Source organism: Struthio camelus, chromosome 2 (assembly GCF_040807025.1).
Source record: "Struthio camelus isolate bStrCam1 chromosome 2, bStrCam1.hap1, whole genome shotgun sequence".
NCBI classification, from domain to species: Eukaryota; Metazoa; Chordata; class Aves; order Struthioniformes; family Struthionidae; genus Struthio; species Struthio camelus.
The window spans coordinates 110,071,233-110,094,420 of record NC_090943.1 but is presented as its reverse complement, the minus strand read 5'-3'; the positions used below and the strand labels follow the sequence as shown (position 1 = coordinate 110,094,420).

Here is a 23,188-nt window from a genome sequence, read left to right as displayed (position 1 = left end):
ACCTTTCTTGCCGCATACTAGAGCGATTTTTTGGAGACTGTTCTTCTCCAGCAGACATTTTTTCATGCTATGAATCTTACCTTACGAGCTTTAAAACTGGCCAGAGCAATGTCTATGAAGTCAAGCTGCCCTTTCAGTACTCTCAAGTAAAATATAGAGGACTTGGCCCTTTGGGTGACCCAAAAACCTGTTGTTAAGGTCTGTCATACCCTTGGGTAAGCAGTACTGTGAAACAACTCTCTTACTTTGAAATCTTCTCCAAGGGAAGTCAGGTTGAGGTCAGACATGAATACCTTTATCAGAGAGAGGGATACCTAGCAGAGCGAGGAAGGAGGAAGGAGGGCAAGGCTCTAAGTTGGCACTGATGGCAAGCCTCACTATTTTTAGCTTTGGTTTGACACACCTCGTGAAAGACAGTCTTCTGGAATACCATAAATCTCAGGTTGAATTCCCAAGAAATAACGTATTCCTAGTGAAATATGCTAGCCTTTGTGGACGGTGTCTTGGTTTTCTCCAACTGTTGCATTTCAGTTCATTCTTTCCCACTCCAACTGATTTATCTCTACTTTATTCAGAAGATAGATCTGACATTCTCCCTTTTCAGTTTAAAAACTGCTCTTTCATTCTGGAGATGCAAATGTTGCCTTAGCAAACCAGATATTAGCTCCTGTGCCTAACTAGCCTACTATTAATGCCTTAATTCCATGAAGACCCAAGCTCTCCTACTCCCAGTCCTTCCATCATTGACTTGTATTTTATATCACCCTCTAAAAAACTAACGGGACTAATGCAAATAATTCAGTACTTGTTTCAGTACTTATTTCTAAAATGAAACAAAAGAGTAAATGAGGGTTTCACTAATGAACTACTTGAGATAAATGACCTCTAGAACATATATTTGAAGGTTAAGTTAATCCAACACAGTTTAAGTTGATCTAAATCAGTGCTTTATGCGTATGAAAACGTCCCCCCTCCTCACTTTAAGTATTCATCAGACAATATGATGTTCTAGAACTGTGATTCATTTCCACTTTTGACTTGAAAAAAAAGTAGGGAGTGGGTGTTGTTCTGAATTTTGTTTTTTATTTCTGGGAGGATTTTTGCTCTGATCCTCTCCATTTCCCTTCTAGAAATAGCCATACCTTTAAACCACTGCATCAGTACTTCAAAAATCCAATCCATTTTATTTTTAAAACCTAAAGACTTTGCCCTGGATGATGGTGCTTAGAGAAATTATTTTATAGTTCTACTCAGTCCTATCCTGAAATTGTATACATTTGCAGGTCAGCAGATGTCCATCTGCAAAATTCTTTGTTTTCCTTCATCTCTAACATCTCTCTCCATTTTGATAAAAGTTCCCATTTCATGGTAAGAGGAAGGACAATCAATATCTGCAAATAATGTCTGTGCACTGCTGGATTCTCTATTATATACCCTTATTGAACAAATTGCTTCAACATATAGCAATTTCTCCACTGTGATAGAGACCCCACCTTTTAGTTGTGTTTTTTCCCACTAAGAGCTACCATATAGTCAAGGCTTGAAATAGTCTCAGCTGTGCTCATGCCAACACCAGCTCCTGTATTGTTAGCAAATAGTTTTATGCAATGAAGAATGGATAAAGTATTTCAGATATGGCGTATGAATAAAACAATAGCTCAAACCTTGCAAAGATGTAAGAACCTTCTGCCATCACTGTAATTAGTATAGTTCCTGTGGAATGGAAAAGTCTTTTCATGAAACAAAGAAACAAAACCAGAATTTCCTAACAGAATATGGGTAAAGACACACACCTTACTGATATTCAAATAATATAATCCCAATGCACCATAAAATCGTGCAGCTTTTCTCCAACATTAATCCATTCTGTCAGACAAAACAGTAATCTATTATAAGCTTTCAGAGGAAAGGAAAAAAAAAAACCACATGCTTCTGCCAGAAAGGAGCAAAATGTCCCAATTCTCTCTTTATAGGATGGCCAAGGAGATCAGAAAAAAAGTCAATCACTTTATTATTCATACATAATATTATTCCTCAGCCAAAGAATAATCATCATCCACCTTGGCACTGCAAAGTGCTATTATTATTTTGAAGGGTTTTTTCCTCCATAATTGATTAAGAAACTCCCTAAAAGGTCACAGCAAGGTTAGAGTAGCTACTGAAAACCTGGATGCTAGAAATATTTTATTATAAAGGTTGAAATCACTGAAATGACTTTCACATCTCGCTTTTTTGTAAGTCTTTTCAGAAGAGATGCATGTATTTGTGATCCTTTGCCAATATCGTGCATTCTGTTAGGAACAGCATGCTGGTTAAAAATGTGAAAAGAATCGTGAAGCAAGTTATAGTAAAGGAAAAGTATGCTGATAGCTATTTGTGTTTATATTATTAGTCAACATCTGTAAGGAAAGAACAGAGTCCAAATAATACATGTTTATTTCAGAAGCATCCTAAGTGATAATGAATAAAAGGTTATGGGAAAGTCATAAGAGTCAAGTAATTATTAATAACATCACCTGAGACGAGGCTATACTAAATGGACTTTCGTAGCAATATATTCTGCATCCAATTCTATTAAGTATTTTTATTGAAATCTGAGATGAAGGCACAATCCTGTTATTAAACAAGAAATTCTAAATGAAGGCACAAACTTAATTATTAAACCTACAGATCTTAACATGGATAAGACAATATGGAAGTGGGTCACCGAGGAGACGTAGAATTCAGAATGACCAGCTGGATAAATTGTTTGGAATAGAAAAATAAAATTCAATAGAAATGGGCAAAGCTCTATGCTTTAGAAATAATAATATGCTTTAGAGTACTGAATGGGAACTGTTTTTTGTAGTACAGATCTGTGTGCCCTGGTAGATCACAAGCTGAGCTTGAGTCAATAGTATCTGCTTTTGCAAAAAAAAGGCAAACATGACACTTCCTTGGTCATTATCTAAAGCTTTATTTTTTAAATATGTTTTACAACTTCCCTCTTGCTTGTGCTCTAACTTAGGCTCAGCTGATGCTACTGTCTAGAGTGTGTGATCCTTAAAATCCTTAAACTGTAGTCATTTCTCTTTGTGAATACAAGTGAAATGAATCAGTGCTTTTCTACTATCAGCTTATGGACACTTGATAAGTGAAATGCAGTTCTTGACCCCTTCTTCAACTTCAAAGCCTAGCACACAATAGAGCCTTCTTCAGAGTTATAAAGAAAAAGAATCTAAATAGTGAAGGAGATTTTATTCCTACTTCTACACTAGACTTTAATTCTCATTAATCTTCTGTGACCTGGTTCTCTTGCTATTTTTTAAAAAACTCTAATGAGAATGGGAAATAAGCTAGTCTTTTTTTATCCATAATAAAATAACCTGTTTCAAAAATGTATCTGTAAAAAGCAACTTCTCTTCATCGCTGGCTCCAAAATTGAATGAACAATATATTATTCAGTTCTTCTCTCCAAGCCAAGCATTTTTTCTGTCACCTTCAATGTTTGGACTTTTTCAATGCAGAAAGAAAATGAGAGAATATTATACCAAAGACATCAAAGCCCAGAGCCCTAGTAAACTTAACAGGTTCCATTCTTGGAATTGTATTCTTTATTGAAAACACAGTAACAAATCTATTTAAGTCAATAGAGTTGGCCTATGGGAATTAAAAGTAAATTTAGCCTTTAAGCCTTGTTTCATGAAAGAAAAATAATGAAAAATGTTGGGAACAACTTACAGCGAGACATTTATAGATTTTTTTTTTCATTTCTATTTTAACCAAATAGTCCTTTAAGAATATAAAGTTGTCACTGGCAATGGAAAGGCTTCGTATGACTAAAGATTTTGGATAAGCAGGAAAGAAAAGTGAACGGCATCTTGTCCAAGAAAGATTCAAATAACTGGAGGAAACCTAGCCACTGGGCAATTTCATGTCAGATAAAGGGAAAATTTTATTGATTTTTTTTTTTGTTTCCACTAAAAAATCCTGAGATTGATGTGATATCTATGCATTTCTACTTTTCTTTTCATCCAAGGTCTAATTACACTGTTATTTTCTCCCTCATAAGTTGAGCAACAAAGTCTGGGTTATATTTTTCATTATCTGAAGTCTTACTACATTTGGGAAATATTTATAGCAAAATCATTCTGGATGAACATTTTATTTAATGCTACATTATTGTATTAGCATGGTTGATTTGTTATACTAGTTTTATTTTCCTCTGTATCGCTGTAACTAGTTACAAAAGGTTACGATCTGTTCGCTGACAGAGGAAAGTGTTTATTTCTTCTATGCGACTGTGCTACCTGTGTCATTATGAATTGCTTCTGAGCAGCTGATGCTGATGCATCTGAAACCATTTTGCCAGTTCCTGAGGAGAATACTGGAGCTGGAAGCAAGAGCAGAACAATGTACCCAATGGCAACTTGTATATGAAGGGATCCATGCTGAGAAGCATAGATTTACTTTTGTCAGCTGTAAATAAGGCTAAGGAGATAGATGAAATCATTTGTAAAGATAAAATTTTTAAATTGCTATATTTAAGTTAAATTAAGGGCAGGAAAAAATAAGCATAGGAAACTGAAAGTCTAGATATTTAAAGAAAAGAAGAAAATGAAAGGTTATTTACTTGGTTTTTCAATAGGGAGATGTTCTCTGTTTGAGTTTTAAGATTGAGCACAAGTTAGTTGTTTTTTCTGAGGTAAAGTAAGAAGAAAAAGGTAGGAAGAGTAACTAGGATTAAGTCTTTAAACTCATGCAGTATGATTTGTTCCACTGATCTGGAACACTAGGAGCCTCAAACCTGAGTGACTAATTATTTAAAATGTAAACAGTTCTGGGTCATCTTCCCTGATTTGCAGACCTTTTTTTAAAATTGTTAACTAACAGAAGTTCTTTTACACTTGTGGAAAATAGATCCTGAAACAGTAGATCTCTGCACATTAAGTTATAATAATTTATATGGCAAAAAGCTATCTACCAATGTGTGCGTAACTGATTTTGTCTATGTTTATATGGTTGTTTTCTTCACACATTGGTTTCAAGTTTTTCTTTGAAACACCCACTGTCTGGCACATAAGATGTCCTCTGAAGAAAGTAGGTCTCTGTCAGTTTATTTTCCAGTTTTCTGCAATAAAATCTGCTGAAAAAATCCAGTTTTTAAGTGTTGTTTTTTTTTTTTGCAAACAGCAGTTTGTAGGAGTAGGCGTTCTATCATTGATTATCACTTGCATTTGACTAATAATGTGTGTTCTGTTAATATGGATAAAAAAGATAAAAAGCAAAATCTTAGTTAATGAGAATCTAACAGTTAGTAAGATTAACTTCATGGAGAAATTAATGTGGTATTAAATTATCATCAGTTGTGTGTTGCATACGATTATAAGGTCTTCAGTTATAATGTTTATATTTTAAAGTCTCAAAAATAAATTGACAATTTTTTAAAGTATTTTAAAGGTTTTTTTTTCCTAAAGATGATATTTTCATAAACTATAAATTGCTTTTCCTCTCTGTGGAATCTCCAAAGAAATCTAGCTCATCTGGTCCTGTCATCATTGGCATATGTGAGGTGATACTTCTTGACCAAAAGTTGGTATCAGAAATTGTTCTCTAATTAGAGAACCTGTTCTCTTATTAGAGAAGTACTGCAAATACTCACAGTGTAGTTTTTGTACTGCAGTGCTTTTTCCCTCAATATATAGTAAGAATGAACTCTTTGAGTCCTTTAAAGCCTTTAGCTTTTGAGACAATGAACCATAGCCAAAGTGGTTCTCTTTACTGGAATTATTTTACTCAGCGTGTGTACTGGTGAAGAGCTTTGCCCATTGCTTTAAGACTAGAATTTAGTTTTTTTGTGACTAAATTATGGAGGAATCATCTGTGTATTGAAATTACTTTATGTTATGTATTTTTTTTACCCTACAAATTCTTGTTATACTAGCATAGTAAAATAACTCACAGAGTAATTCTTTGAATGTTTCTTATTACTTTGCTCTACATAATAAAGAAATCTTTCTAATTTTATCAACTTTAAATTTTCAAGTCTCCCCCAAAATAGAATTCCTGTGATAAGGCTTTTGAACTTTCCTTAGTGGCGGAAATCTTTCAGCAAGCTCTTTACGTCACATGAAATAGTTTCCATTGGTGGTCTGCACTGCTGAGAAATGAAATGTTATCTTTGGCTATAAATGAGCAGAAAAGAGATTAACTGTAGTAAGGGAGTCATTATGATGACAATTCTCAAGAAAGCAACAACTAAAGTAATTATAGTTGGTTGATCTGAAATCAAAACTACCACGCATCCATGTGTGTTAATACTCAAAAACAAAATGATAGCAGATCTTTTGGTGTATACTGTCTCCAAAACAAGGTTAGGGGGAGGGAGGTTATTATAGACTAGCATGAGTCTGCAGATGTAAAAATAGATTTTTGGATCTGGCATTATGATTCTGAAGGAGGAATCCCTTGGAGTTTTTCATTAGCCTGAAATAAATGATCCAGACCTTGGATGCCTTCTGTGCTGTAGACGGACTTTCAGAAGATGTGGGTTACAAAGCATACCTTTCCAGAGCACCACCCTCACCTTTCTGGCCTTGCTCCTGAATTTAAGGGTTTTTTTTCATTCTAATTAAAGAAGAAGATAACAAAATTCTTGCAGCAGCAGGAGTAGTTGTACACAAATAGGGACATAGCCCTATGTGCTAATAAACCTGTGCTTATAAACTTAGATATCCAAATATACTCTTGCAAGGCTTTCCTGAACATTCCCAGTACTAATGCTTATTACACGCTGTAAATGATAATAAAAAAACTATGGTAATTCAGTAAGTTGTTTCTTCCTAACCGCATTGGTGCAGTTCAATGTATTGAGATTCCTCTATCAATTGTGGTCATGTATGATCTGTCATTTGTTTGCTTTGATTTTTTAGCTCCAGACCAGTCTGTCTGAACCAATGACGTTATCCAAGTCAATCTCACTTCCTCGTAGTGCATATTGGCATCATATCACCCGGCAGAACAGCGTTGGAGAAATCTACAGTTTACAAGGCAAGTTCCTTATAAATAAATGTCATGTCCATTGGCTTCCTTCCATTTGACCAGAATTCATGCAAATTGCTTTTTGTTTGCACTGGTTGTTTTCTTTCTATTTCAGTTTATCATTTGTCAGCAACCTCAGCAGGATTCCCAAATTTACATAAAACAGGTTTCTTTTAGTCATTTCAGAAACGAGTGGTGAAAATTATTCCCAGAATCGCCACATAAAACGGTATAGCCAATTTGGCACAATGTAGCTTCTCAGTAGCTAATGAATGCTAGGGTGTTTTAATATTTTTCTTCCAATAAGATTGTGTATGTATTTCAGAAGCTAACCTCAGGGTGCCCAATTAAATCTACATAAAGTGGCTGTGTGGCTTTCAAGATTGAAACAAAGTAATTCCAGGAATAAGAGCTACGCTTGGTGAATTTGCTCAGAGAGTCATATATACGAACTGCTTGGTCTGGCAAGCTTACAAATCTGCTGTATATATATATGTACATATATGTATATCATTTGTTTCAGTCTCCAATTCTCCTTTGTATATTTTGATTCTAAGCTGTTTGTTTAAGATGTTAAATGCTATGATTAACATGATGATGATGATAACAGTTTACTGCTTTTAAGCTGTAATTGATTGATATCTTTTAGGAAACTGAAGTTTGTATTACATTAAAAATGTAAACCTTAAGTAATAGTATTGTTTTCACTTTAAAAAATAACAAGCTATAGTCAACATATTCCTTTGTATTACTTGGCAGGGGCTTAAGGATTTCATTTCAATTCTCTTTTAATGAGCTGTTTGCATAATCAATTTACAGTTAGGAAAGGAGGTTAGAAATTGCTTAAAAACAAGAGTATCCAGTCCAAGAAAACATATTACATGCTTTCATAAAAATAAGTGAAATGCAGGATATAGATGAAAGATCTGAGATGTTTTGTATTGTAAATTATCACAGAAATTAAAATCAGCAGGTGAACTGTGAATTCAATGGATGATTCATTAAAAGGTGCAGCATTTGTTTCTCCTAATCCCCATACAACTAAGGCGCAAAGTAAATTTCTAAACAGGGTCATAGACTTACAGGCAAATAGCACTAACGGAAAAAAAAATACCTTCCAGAAGTTGTTTGTGAAAAATGCTGTACTGGTAGATCATCTTAGATAATATTCCTCATATCACTGTTATTTTTGTATGGATGCAAAAGGATTCAAAAAAAAAAAAGTTTCTATGTAGAGCTGTTAGAGTTCTTCTTGTTATGTTCTTGCTGGGCTTTTCCTTTGGCCAAAGGATAGTAAATATGCATTATAATGATTATGAAGTAAGAGAAATGTTTAGAATGTTGTTCATTCTTTGCCATATCTTTTGCGTCTCAGAAATGACCACTGAAATTCAGTAGAACCTTAAGGAAAGCAAAACTTTGTATATGGAATAATATCCCAACCTGGGTATCGATTGGCTTTGCAGGAGGCAACATGTCGGAAGTGTATTATTAAAAACGCAAGAATTCTACTTTTTGGAAGTATGCAGATTTTATTCACGTTTCTGCTGAAACAAGAGATGAATAGCTACTTCTGAACTTAAGTCAAGGTTTTCACTTCTCTTGCATGTTGAGAAAGCATAGCAGATTTCAGGAGAGACTAATTCAGTTGTATCAGAGAGCTACGAAATGTATCCAAGGGACAATTTTCTCTCCCTCTCATTGCACAAGTTTAACATGCAGTAATATTATTTATTATCCACAGTGAAGTTCTCTTTGAAATGTCTGCAACAATGCTTATGACTATTAAAGACAAGGTATTTGTGCAGAAGCTTAAGGGAGCATGAAGTACACCTTTACCTCTCGATACCTGTTCATACTGGTGGTCTTTGCACAGCAGAGAGACACCGATTGTCAAAACTTCAGCCCACAGATATGGGTGGAAAGTGGGTAGAGAGGGAGCAGAGCGTGAGCATCACTTCAACCCTCTCCTTAGTACGGCAGCCAGCTAAGATGGGTTTTTGCAGCAGGAAAAGTCACTTGCTGCTTCTGTGTTCTCCTATGAGTCTGAAAAGGTAAGCTGCCCCTTCAGAAAGGATACTTTTTCATTAGCGAATAATCCATCAAACTCAGTTCTGCACTTCCTGTGTATTTATGACAAAGTTTTTTACGTTCAAGAAATGAACATGAAAAAATCCACATTTTCCTCTGAATGTCTTGTAACTCTAAAATGAAATTCCTTGTGTGATGCCTCCCGAAATTGCTGTCAAGGTCAGTAAAACAACATCCAAACTCACTGTTAAATACAGTCTAAAAGTGTTTCTGTAATTGCAATTATTTCAAACTTGCAGTCTGAAGTGACTGAAATTTAATTAATAACAGCTGGTGATGTATGAGGAGAAATGAATATGTGCTCATACTACCTTAGATAAATTGGCTCTTTGGGAGTTATTTAGCAGTAGAATTTAACTTAATTAGTAACATGAGTTGATCTGATAATGAATATGCTGTAGAGAAGAAGGCGGGTTTAAAAAAAACCTAAAACTATATTTCAGATGAGAAAAATCAATTCAATAAGTATGTATTGGGTTTATCATTCTCCATTTGCCCATGAAAACACACATAAAGACCTGAAAAGATTAAAATACTGAATAACAGTGTTAAAAGATCACACATTTCTCTATCTTAAAATTAGGTGGGCTGGATGGACTCTCTCTTTATAGATCTTTTCCTCCATTTGGTGTCTTCCTTGCGCTTTTCAGTCCTAGATTACACTACTAAGATAAAAATAATATTTTAAATGTCTAATTAACCTTGTCAATAGCAACAGCTCGGCGGTTGGCTTTTACCAGGGGCAACACATTACCATTGTGCAAACCTCACTGTTGCACAATAAAAAGAAAAGGGGAATCAGTGCCACACAGAAAAATAATACAATATTTACACAGCTATTAAGTTAAATACCAGTCTAAGCTTATGTAGTAGAGTGATTTCACGTAAAACCCGGCAGATACCCATGGCTTTACAAACCACAATGCCTGTTTCTAAAGTTTACATATAATCCAGATTGTATCTTTAAGTCCTTACAGATTTTTAGAGTAAAATAGTTTGAGTAATGAGGGAAAAAATGTTTTATTGTTGCTTACCATACGCTGATCTTTGTGCATACACAAGTAAAGCTTAAAATGCATTGTACATTTTTATGAATAATAGATTACTGTATAAAGAATTAAGAGTCCAGCAGAAGGTATGTTGCATTGATATATGATGCTCTCCTATACATAAAGATTTACAAGAATACAAACATCAAAAGCCAAGAGCAACTTTGTCAACTAAAATCACGGATAAGTAGCAGAAAAAATGGAAGCAAAAAAGCATGCATATAAGCATGAAGTAAAAAATTATCTACCCTCATAACTCATCATTTATTTCTATTAGTCTTTGGCATGTGGTTTAGCACTGTTTCACAAGGTCATGGTATTAAAAATTGAGAAACAAAGTGAATATCTTCTTATGCAAGAAAATGTAATGGATAGCATTAATGAATGCTATTCAAAATGTTGCATTTTGGGGATTTAAGTTTGCTTAGGATGAAAAAGGATTGCAGAATGAATTTTCAGCTAGCTGAAACTTAACACTGTAGTTCTTGGTCTAGAGAATTTAGATAATATTAATTTTAAACAGTTGGGCTATTTTTAAACAGATAAGGCCATATAAAATTTTGGCATAGAAACCCGCATTAGCTTTTTGTATTGCATTTATTGAAATCCCTGAGGAAATTATGTCCAGAAAAGCTAATTACGGTCTGGCCTTTCTCCAATAAATTCAAAATTAGGAATTGCTTTTAGTCACCCTGTTTTGGCTGAATCTGGTTTGTGTTCCCTATTTGGACTTTGCTTTTAGTATCCATACTCAAAGTGATGAACAGCTACCCACAGAAGTAATCCTTCATTTCTATGAGAGTACTCACATGAAGAAGTGTGTACTTGTATAAGGATTATACCAATCACACCTTATGTGTTTTCCCCTTAAAGAAAACAGCAATGCTTTTTTCCACAGTAAACTTAGAACCAAAGAGATTACTTAGCACATTTTGTAAATCCATGACAGAGTGATTAAATAAAACTGAAAAAATACTCTGAATGTGCCTGCTAAGAGCTAGATTCTCCAAGTTTTAAAGTCATGGAACAATTTCAAGAAATAAAACTATAGTCTTCATGGGACAGGATTTAAGCCAAAACCAGCGCTTAAACTCATAAGTACATGTCAAAAACAAAAAGACACAGAAATAAAAGCTGGCCTCTATGAAGTCTGTACGAATTTTGTCTCTAACACAAATGTCTCTTGTATTTCACACTAAAGATGCAAGAAACACAAATCTGCTTTTGCTCATCAAAACAGGGGGGACCTTTGGCCCCTCTTTGGCTTCAGTAAGCCAGCCTGCATTACTCCTTGTATTTTAGCCTTGTTAGATGAGAGCCTGTTTTGAATATATTTAAAGCAGAATAGCATTTTGTGTTGACGCATGGAATTTAAAGGTTTTATATTTAAAAAGAAGACGGGGCATACACAAATGATTTCTTGAAGCTACGTAAGTTTCCAGCCTTTACAAAGTAGCAGGGCTGATATGTCATTAAAAATAATTAGACAATATCCAAGTTTCTAAATACTTAGAAGGGCTTGAATCATTCTGTTGAATCGTGCTTAGGCTAGTCCTGCAGGAATTTCCTATGTGTTTCTGCAGTTTTCTGCAAATTAAAGTGTGTAAAATGAATCAGAGGACATTCATCATTTTGGCATTTCCATTGTTTGTTCAAATGCCCAGCAACAGGGTACAGAACTCATTTCCCCATCTAATCTTGATGCCAGAATGATGTAAATGATATAAAAAGTTAAAATGTGTCTGTTAAATAAATGTGATCATTCAGTTATGTTTCACTAACTGTCTACCAGCAGCTAAGGCAGAAATGCTTCATAGCCTGTCGCCTTGCCATTTCCTTTGCTGAATCTTTCATTAGGACTTTTACATTAGGAAAATGAAGCCTATGAAGTTTGGAGTAAGAATAAAGGGCGCCTGAAACAGGACACTTACTGAGTACAGACTATAAGAAATCTACGTTATTTAAAATTACTGTATTATTTAGCTTCTTTAATCATACGCAGCAGATTTGTTCCTTTTCTTTTGAGCTTTGAAATTCTGTGCAAAATAATGCGTCACTTCATGGCTTGTTAATTTTCTAATTTATTAAAAGTATTGAAGCAATCAATATTAAGTAAAAAGTGAATTGTATGTTTAGAATAAAAATAGATATTAAATAGATATTAAATATTGAATAACTGTTTTTTTAACATTTTCTATTTTATTTTTTCTAAAGCCATTTCATTAAGGTTTGTATAAAGGAAGCATTAAAATATGCTCCTGACCTTTTATGTTTCCTCATTCAATAGCTGCATTCATGATTTACTGTAATGATGTTGTTGACTTTTCCTTTTCCTTCGTATGTAAAAATCAAAACCTAAGAAAAAAATCCAGGGCTTTTTCTTATCTACTCTACTTGGACTCTGTATTGTAGGTAGACCATTCAATGATTTTTTTCTTATTTCAGAAGAAAAATTAATTTGCACTTCTTGGAGATCTCTAATTTCATGAGTTTACCGCAGTCTATTTAATAACAATCTGATGGTTTTGTTGATCTTTTTGCTTTTACCAAGAGTTTATCATGCTATATAAAAATATTTGGGCTGTCATTTCACAATTAGCTGCACTGACCTGGCTGTATTGTCCATATCCTGTGCATATTTTTGTGAAATCATTTTGTGCAAGATTGCATTGTTAAACAGTTCACTGGTGTTTTGCATCCAGATATTGATAGCACAGTAATGAAATATGTTCTATATATCCTAAGATAATCTAACCTCATTCCTGTCTCTTAATTTTTAAATGTTCTTTTTCTACTCTGTCTTGAGACATACAGACAACTCTTAATGTTTTAGTCTAGTCTCTCTGCCAGTCTGAAATTGTGATACTTCTCTTTCTCTACAAAGAGGACAGTTTTCAACCTGTGGGCCTTGGCTCCATAGGGGCGGGGGGGGTGGGGGGGTAGAGGGGATATATTTCTTCTAAAACATCACTTAGAAAGGTCCCTCAAAAAATCGCGTTCGTACGTGCTATACAGCGGTCTATATCTCTACTGGAACTATACTGTGGCTCAAATGTTTCCAAGTGTTAAAATCAAACCAAAAAAAAAATCTCATTGATTTAAATAATTATACTCTCTCTGTTCATGAGGAAGACTCATAAAATGGAGGAAGGTAATAAAGTACCAGATTGTATGATAGGTCCACATTACTCTTTTGATAGTATTAGCTGCTGGTTTTTATTATGTCAGCTATCAAATTAATTTGCAATATTTGCAACAAATTTGCATTTGTAAAACATTAAAGTAAAACAAAAGATATTCAGTGGCATTGACACAGCAAGAAGCTTCATTGTGAAGTTCAGGAGCACATATGAGAATAGGAGAGAAAATGTATGCCTGCTTAGTATTATTTCCTTTCTCTATTTTTCACACTTTCACTTGTGAAAGATGAATATTTTTAGATGCTTACCCCCAAACCATGAAGCAGAGTGGAGGAGAAGAATACATTGTATTTTCATCAAGGATATGTCTGTTCTGTTAGTATATGCCCCTAGAAACTCCTGGTGAAGCAACCAGGAGCTCACCAGCTCAGCAAACTCTTGATGAAGATTCTGGCTGTTTTCCCACTTCTCCTAGACATGGCCTTGGGGAAAACAGAGAATTTCTCAAGTGGTTTTAGATTTGGGTCTGAGGCAAAATTTACTGCAATATTTTGAGAAATTTACGTTATGATTCGACAACTGCAGTTCCTCTTCATATTAGCATCCTCTCCAAAAGTATTTGCTGCAAAGTTTTACTATAATGCTTACACCCTAATAAAAACTGGACTGATTTTAAAAATGCATATTGGAAATGTGAAGAGTCTTAATCAGAAACTAGTAAAGAACTTCATTTCATTCAACAGTGATTGCTATAGCTAATTGAGAGCCGTACTGACAAGCTCTAAAGAGTATCTTGACTTAATGTGTTTTCATTCTGATAAATGGATGCTGAGGTAAGAAGTTCTTACAATTATGAGCCATGAAGTATAGGGGGACAAAGCCAAAAAAGATTAATGAAGCATATTATTATGTTGTCAAATTCAAAAGTTGTGATTTCATTTAAGGCCCATGTTGTGATGCCCTTTCTCTCAGGTTTTCCAGTGAGATCACTTGTCAGTGAGGTTTTCCTGTGCTAGGCCAGAAAGCATGGAAGTCACTAGAGTCTCAAGTTATTTTTGAAAGCCCAAACAGTATAAGAAGAGCGGTTAAATCTTGGGTGTTTGCTTCCCTCCAAGCAACAAACATGTTTTTCAGTGCAAGCTACACATATTTTTAGGTTTGAGTCTCTATTTTTGTCTTTGGTCAATGACTTTATGAATATGTGGTGGCACTAGTTTCTCGCTCAGTGTTATTATGAGAAGCAATTTAAGTTTTGCCCCTGGCCTACCTCTTACCAAAACCAAGAATTTTTAGCCTGATGTAGCTGGAGACAACATGCGTGCTACTGATTGAAGCTGGATTGCTAAAGTCATTTGATCTCCCTGCTGTATCGTAACACGTGAGAAGGACCTGCATTGTGCCATGAGAAATGTAGTTCAGGCAGAGAATGTTTCATGGGAGAACAGGCACCACCAATTTCACAGCTGCTCATTGTCAATCGGCATTGGATTGTCTGAACAAAAAAGGTTTGGCTACGTTTATTCTAAGAGAAAATTGAAATATTTGACAAAGGTCAGTTTCGTGCAAACAGTATTTTTCTATCAAATCTTTTCACAAATAAGCCCTACCTGCTCTAGCGGCTGCTATCTTCTTTTACGTTAAATATATCTTCAAAGTTAGAATCAAGATGATTGTCACTCGGCTTAAATAGTTCATTTTTTTACTTTCAAATGAAGTGAAATGTGCTGACAGGCCATATTTTCCAGTCACACTATTACTCTGAGTCATGAGTGCATGTCCAAAGTGAGATAGCATTGACCTATTAGTTGCTTATTATAAAGCTTGAAATCTATTTGTTATAAAAAGAGTATCATGAGATTTCAAATATAATAATCTTAAGTTTCTATATGATTGTCCCTCATGAGTATTTCACTTTACTAATCTTCAACGATATTGCGGTGGCAATATTTGCAGCACATGACATATCGTCTGGTATTATTGCAGACCTATTTGCTTTCATGGTTATACCAATTTAAGCACCATGGAGAAGATATGCAGTATATTCACTTCAGCTGAGCCATAAGAATATATTCTTTGAAACTCTATATTGAATTTTAGCTATGCAAAACTGATTAAAAATCATAGTATTATTCGGCAGAGGAAAAAAAAAGAAATGATCAAAAAAAATTCTTTCATTCTCCATTTATTCAAAAAGCCTTTTCATCTTGGTGAATGTTTATATCCTGCCAACTTTATCTTTGATCAAAATGATACATTGTAAGACACTAAGACAAATTTCACAGAAGAAGGAACTGTGAATACTAATGGGAATTTCATCCTAATTCAGAGTTAGCAATATTGCAGCAAAGTTTTTAAACTTTTCCTGAACTGGAAGTGAGACACAGCTGAAGTCTGCAGGCTCCTTGCAGTTCCGTACTTGCATACGTGAAGTAAGTTTGCTGTTTAGCTGCCAGATGCCTGTTTATCTTTGTCCTTCAAAACTCTGTGAAGATACCTGTTGGGAAAGGATTTTAATAAAGGGTTTGTTGCTTTGAGTTCAAAAACAAATGAAATATTCTGACTTGTAAAGCTTTATGGAAGAAAGGAAAATGTAGTACTAGACTAGGAGAGAGATAAGAGAGACAGGACTTTGTAGCAATCGTAGGAAGAGTGGTATTAGCTGTTCAGGGGCATGTGACTGGATACTGTGGTTTTACATAAATGAATATCAGGAGTTCTCTCCTTCCCTATGCTCTTACTAAAAATGTCCACATGAAGGGCTTAGTGCAGAGTAGCAGAGCAATATACTGTCAAGTCATGCCAACTCTAACTACAGACTGGAAGTGAGGACGTCAGTGGTATCGGTTTTCAGTCCAGATGTTCAAAAAAAATCAATCAAAATTGTAGAAAACAAAAATTCTTTTTCAGCAGAAGCCTTACTAGGAGAGCGAGATTAAAATGAAAGGATCTTTACTACTCTCTTTAATGACTATATGTTATTGCTTCCAGGCTAGAGTTAAAGTGGAGCAGGACTGTGTTATGTTTATTTTCTCTGATCTGGTAGTGCACGTCATGTAATGCGACCAAACAAAATGATAGTGGCCATCCTGTCATTTGTCACGTGTTACAGAGCCAGTGCTCAGTCTAGTCCGGGGATGGCGTAGCATCACACCTGCCTGTCCACTCCTCCACAGTACAGCAACCTCTGGAGGGACTGCTGGTCTCCCTGAGCTGGCGCGGGTGTGCTGCCTGCTACCGTACACACCGAAACTAAGTCTCTGGCTTCTTTCCACCTTTTGTCTGCCTTTGACTTTCATTTCTGTTCAGGGGAGAAAGTGGGGCCTCATCCTACCCACCTCCTCTCTCCGAGATTATCCTTTGTTGGGGGCTGCCACTGCCAGTGAGGAGCCTCCTATTCCCAAAACTGCTTGATATGAGCTGAGCTAAATAAACAAGTGGAAGTTAGTCATATTTGTTATTTTCAGGCATGCATAGTAAAATACCTACTGAATTAGCAGGCTACGTAGTTGAAAATTAGCTAACTGTGCACAGGTGTATAAAATAAGATGGCCCTTTCTGGATGTCTTCTGCAAACACAAGATTTGTAGTTATCTCTTTCTATCTATACCACTAGCACCAATGTCAGTGCGTTTTTATCTTTTCTGAAACAAATATGAGTTTACAGAGGATTTTGATCTGTTGTTTGGTTTTGGTTACGAGGAAAATTACAATTCCCCTGCTTACAGCATTGCTTATTGCTTTAGCATTTTATTAATTTAGTATTTAAATGCAGTCAGTTTTATTCTCTTCAATACTCTACTTCTGTAAAAGTTCTGGTTCCCATTACGGGGTATGGGGTCCTTTCATGGAATTTAGTGAAAACTACGTCAAGCAGGTTTGTATTGTATACCTCGTTTTCCTAATTTTCCAAGCACATGTATGAATAGGTGACAATAATACAATGTTTTCTTCCTAAATACCCACAGAAACATGCTAGAGAAGCACCTCTGTGTCCATATACTTGCCTACCTTTTTATTAAAATAGGAATGATTCTTGCTTTTAAATAAGAATTCTGTGTGCACATTAGGGTGTCTAATGGAGAGTCATCAGATTTCCTAGTTTCTTGCTCATGGACTGATGACATCAAACCAGGGATGAAGGAACCCAAATATGCTTTCTGTCTCCACTCCTCATCTACCTAAGTTCCATCGTGTGGGAATATTCACAGTTAATGTTGGTGCTGAAAGTACAGTTCAGAGCCTGCTTATACAAATGATGAAGCTTGAACTTTAATTTGAAAAAGTCTGTTCTTGTTGTAATTATTATAAATTCAGCATCAGTTTGATTGAAGTATTTCTAACAGACTTTGGCCACTTTTTTTCGCCATTACTGTTATATTGTTCCTGGTTTACTGAGCGGTTTTGCAGGGCTTCTATTCGTGAGATGATAGCCCTATCATAACAAAACATTTGATGTCACAAGCATTTTATGATGGAAAAGATAATCCGTTCTGGGTCAGGAAATGGAAATGTATTTCATTCAGTTTTGTCAGCTATCTCATTATTCCCCATTCATCAGAGCAGGTATTTTTTAATTCTGAGAAATAGTTCAGCAGTTTTTCATCCCTTTCATGCCTCTTACAGAAACACTTTCCTCTGATCAAGTACATGTATTTTGGTTTAAGTATCAATCTGTTGTAGTGCTTGTCCACAAATCTGTTTCTGAAGAGTCTTGTTTTCCTCTTTGACTGCCACCATATATTAATTAAGACAGCCTGTTCTTAACAAATGACTTCCGGTAGTGGTAAATACTGAACATTATCTGTACCTGTGTGTGTTTTTTCATTCATATACTGGTTTTGATATGCCAGTATATTGCTGGTATACTACACCAGCAATGCCTTTTGACTCAGTAGTAGAGCTATAAGAAGGTCTCTTCCCAGTGCTGCGGTCTGTGAATTTCTTGTAACTCTTAGAGGACCATTGCCTTCTATTCAGCCAGTATAAGGCAATGAGGAAAAGGGACTTTTCTGGAGCCTCTTTATCGTTTTATATGATTTCCTGATATGTTGACCAGCTTTTTAAAGTAGAGAACTGCTCCACGTTATGCATGTGGGTTGGACCAGCGCCAGGGTGTCTCAGGACTGAAGAAATATATAAAAAGGCTCAAAATACCTCTTCACACACTCTTATTGCCTTAGTTGTGCATCAAACCTTATATAGAACTGTGGGAATGAACCATAAATTTTGCAGTAGTGTTTACTGTGTAATAAAACACCAAACAGGGAGACAGTTTAAGCTGGTATCTTCAAGGTGTGCCTGTTTTTTTGCTTATGCTACTGTAAATCAGGGACATCATTACCAGGGACATGAATGAAATTATGCTGGTGCATAGCTATTATGAAAAGGAAAAAGGTTCAGAAAATTTGAGTCGTATCATTGCTAGGAATATAAGATGCTTGTTCATTTTGCTTATTTAAATACCATGCAAGAGAAAATACTCATAACCAGGGAAGAAAGAGAAGATTCTTTGTTGTTAAGGCACTGGGCCTCCGCTGCTGCAAATCATCATCACTCATAATGAAAAAACTCTCTGCTGACCCACACCTATGAGAACTTTTCCGTATAACTCATGTCCGCAGATCACTGCAGCATAAACAGTACTGCCACTTTTGAGCATTTCTGCAGTGACCTGTGTGATTATGCACAGCCTTTTTGACTGAAGTCAGTCTTTATTCCAGTAGCCATGGATCCTTAGTAGGATTTGTGCATGGAGATGAAGATGCATTTTTATGATAAAGCATCTATATGTTTGTTGCTTTGGATTTGAAAATTATCTTCATGAAAGAGATTTCTTTTTTTATTTTATTACATTACAGAGGTAATCAGACAAAAAGTAAACTGAGAACATCACCACAACTGTGAAAATGGTTTAATAAAGCCCTCTTAGTACCATCACATAGCTTGAAATTGTCCCAACACAGATATTGTTGCCGTATAGCTTAATACCTAGAGAACGGGTCCATACCGTTACACTGAGTGTCAATATTCAGCCTTAACAGCAAGGGACTGATGATCCCCTTATCTCACTGAGAGCAGCTCTTAGTCAGCAGGAGCTCTAAAGCCAAACTCTGTAGATGCTGACCTGCTGCTTGCAAATATTTTTCATCCAGAAGCAATAGACAGAATTAGCTTTGAATCTTGTCTTTGCTGACCCCAGAGAAGTAAATTGCCGTACTCTAAAGGTGACATGAATCACTGTCTCGCTATTTACACAGTATTCACAGTTTTCACTAGCTTGGGAAGGAATCAGTCAAATATAGTAATTATTATGGCATCTCTCATCTGGCAGCCAAGTACTGTTCCTAGACCACAGTGCTGGGGTACATGCAGTTTTAGCAGATTGGCTAGTTCTTGAAATGGCCACTGAAGCCATCAAAATTACAAGAAAATTTATCCGTGGAGAAAATCATTCAAAATTAGTTGAGAGCATTTTATTTGAAATGTAAATGTTTATATGTATTTCCTTTGCACAAATGTATTTATGAGAATTTTTCCGTGTAGTTTCAGTTCTTCTTTTTTGTATTGAGTTTTACTAACAGAAACCGAACACAGAACTCATAAATTGAATATATCCATCATTTCCCAGCATTTCATTCAAAAGGCTTAAGAGGATTTTTCAACCTGCGCAATGAACAAGAAAACAAAAAAGATTATGGAGATCAAAATGAAATATGTGACTGTAGGTAATAGGCACATGTTAGGACAAACCTTGTTTATGATTTCAGCATAGAGAGTTTTATGTGCATTACTTTGGATGCATTGTTGTAACTCAGACTTTCAATATGAAATCTCTTCTGAATTGCGTAGCTGAAATATATCAAGAAGTGCCACCCCTTAAAGATGTACATTATGTGAATCTTGTCTGTTACGTACTCAGACGTTAATAGCTGCAAACATGAATCCAACTCACAGCCAGGTGTTTTTTCCTCATGGAAGTGTTTGTTAGATCAAAAGTATCATACAATGAAAATTGGGGTTAAGCAGAGCACCTTGTTATCTACTATATTTTTCAGATATGTTTATCATATTTCACAGGCAGAAAATATATGGCTATGTACAACATATTGGAGGTATTCTTATACCTTACCTGTCTTTTATATGTGGCCCACTGCGCATTTGTGTTCCTTTTCTAAATTTTTTCTTACTTATTTTCCTTGTAACATTGTTTTCATTTAGAAGATCACAAGTGCATTTATTCCTTATTACTCAAATGTCTATGAAATTCAAATAGTTGGTGACTAGGTCCAGTATTCCTGGTTATGTGGCAGAACCAAATGAGGGTCAGATCCCAATCTTTGACAGACCAGCGTAGCTCTGCTGAAGAGCCCTCCAAGTTTATCTGCTACAGAAATTCATATTATCATCCGTACTGTATGAATGTTTACTTCACCATTGTTAGTTTTCCTTTATAAGTTAGTACTGTTTATTTGTACTATCCCCTATGATAAATACAGTTGTTAATAGTTATCATTTTAACATGCTAAAAATATTTTCTCACTCGAAACTCATTCTATTCATTCTAAAGTTTCTTTTATTTAGCAGAGAGATTTATCCTTTATTTGAGAAGTATGTCAACTTATTCTCAGAATTTTTTATTTTGGTATCATGGCTATTTGTAAAATGATATCCTTGAAAAGTAGTTGGTGTTTACTAAATCTAATGTCTCTGAATATTGTAATAGACGCATTTGCTGCCCCTTGGTGGCTGGGAGCCTGTTTCCTGATGACAGGCACTTCAAGCACAATGACAAAAGGAATCATTTTCTGATCCAGATGATCACAATGAAAGAGTTATGGTTATTGCAACATCATACCATTACGCTGAAATACAGATGCCTTTGACAAGGGTCTTTTATAAGGTAATAAGCAATTCAGGTCTCTCGTATTCACTATGACCATCAGTAGACTGAAAAATAAAGTGAAGGGGCAAAAAAAGTGTGCCTACCAGCCTGTGTTGAATATTATTAATGAGTATTCTTAAGTTGAAAGACTTTGTATCTTCAAGAGCTAATTTAATGAAAGGTATTTGCGGTTGGTTTGTTTGCTTGCTCATTTTTAATAGGAGAAGAATCCATGCATGGATATTGATGCATAACTTAGAGATATAAATTATTGAGAGTGTTAGCATTGTCTTGATTAAAATGTTGCCTTGTTTGCTTATGTTCCCTTTGATGCATGGAATAGGGCAGTGGTTTGACAAGACAATGAATTCAGTTGTAAAGTGCCTACTGCTTGATAAGAAATGCCATGGCTATGTGATTCAGAATGCTGAACTGACACAAACTCATTAAAGTGTTTTAAATTTGTTCAAAATATTTTGATTGGTAGGTTGGTGCAGGCAGACTTTATGCCAAACTAGATATCACTTTGAGACAATCAGGTATTGTCTCTTTTCCCATTGCTGGTATAATGCCAATTTAAAGGCAGAAAGTTAGCATAAACACTCTGCTGCATGTTCTTACTTATTCAACATAAATACGTTCATGTTCTAATGACTGATCTAGATTGAGTCTGTGTGGTCAAATGATGCACTGGTGCTTCGTTGATATTAATAATTGTGGAGCCATGGCCAAAACTCCCTTTTGAAATTTCCTCCTCATTGCTGCAGCTGTGGGGCTCCGGTCAGTGTTAGAAGAACAGATCTCCAACAGGATGTCAGAGGTGACACATGTTTTGGAGTGAAGTGTAATTCGGTCCTGACTCTGAATCAGTCCATCATTTAAGTTGCCTGAAATTAGTCAGCCTGCCTTTTAAATGTAGTCGATGACATCCTGAATATCGTAGCATGTATAAGTTTCTTTAGGGCTCTGGAAGTCTCTGAACAGAAGTCAGCATTGATATTGACTGTAACTGCTTATGCAAGTTGAACAGTTATTCAGATTTATTCATTGTAACTCTGAATCCTGGAAAAGCAGATCAGTGCCTTTAACTGCCATCAGCTATGACTGTAGCCTTAGCACTGAAAGTGCTTAAAATCTCACAAAAAGCTTTCAGTTCTTCTCAAAACCAGGCTGTCAGGCAAAGGCTTCATAAAATAATGTGAATAGTTCCAGATAGTTGCAGATATCTATTTATTTTAAGTGTTTTCTTATGCATACTATGTCCATGAAAACTCCAAACATTTTGATAAATTATATATATATAAATATTGTTGATAAATTATATATATTATATATATGTGTGTATATATATATATGTATATATATACACACACAGCATTTCTCTAATAACCTTTTTATTTTCCTCACTCTAAAATTTAATAAATCATTTACTCAGATCTCATAGCTTATTCTGTGAAGTAGGACCATTAAATTGGCAGCAGTCTCTTCCATCTGAAAGAGAGTGGTCGGCAGTTCCCATGGAAATTATTGGAAATAGCCTGTTTATCTCTGAAACCAGATTTCTTCCCCACTGAGAAACAGGCTGACTTGGAGAAATGTTATATATAATCAATCACCATCTTTGTTTTATGCACATGATAGAATAAGGGATGCTAGTCATTAAACGTCACTAATGTCTGATTCTGAACTCAAGTAAATGATCATGCCTTAATTTCTTATCATAATTCCTCAAGAATGTTTACTTTTACTTGTTTTATTGTTACATTTTTATTGCTAACACTTGTTTCACTAACATGTAATTCCTGTTTCTTCTTTTTCCTTGAAAGTGTGAGTCAGTTTGGGAAGCCAAAAGTAGACTGAAAATAGCTGATATACCTCAGGATGGGAGAGGAGGGGAGGTGGGAGTGGGAGGATATGTTTTTGAGAACTTTTTTTCTGGAAAGATCAGTTTTCAAAAAATGAATAATCAATATTCCTTTGGGTCCCTCCCATCAAGAAACTATGTG

General features: G+C 35.3%; 1 protein-coding gene across 1 annotated transcript in view; it reads left to right on the top strand.

The window, feature by feature from the left end:
- Window positions 1–23,188, top strand: part of DOK6 (docking protein 6) — a 260,922-nt gene that overhangs the window by 201,171 nt on the left and 36,563 nt on the right. The window contains exon 7 of the mRNA XM_068932081.1: window positions 6,912–7,029. Within this exon, the coding sequence (XP_068788182.1) occupies window positions 6,912–7,029 (118 nt within the window). The remainder of the gene's footprint in view (window positions 1–6,911; window positions 7,030–23,188) is intronic.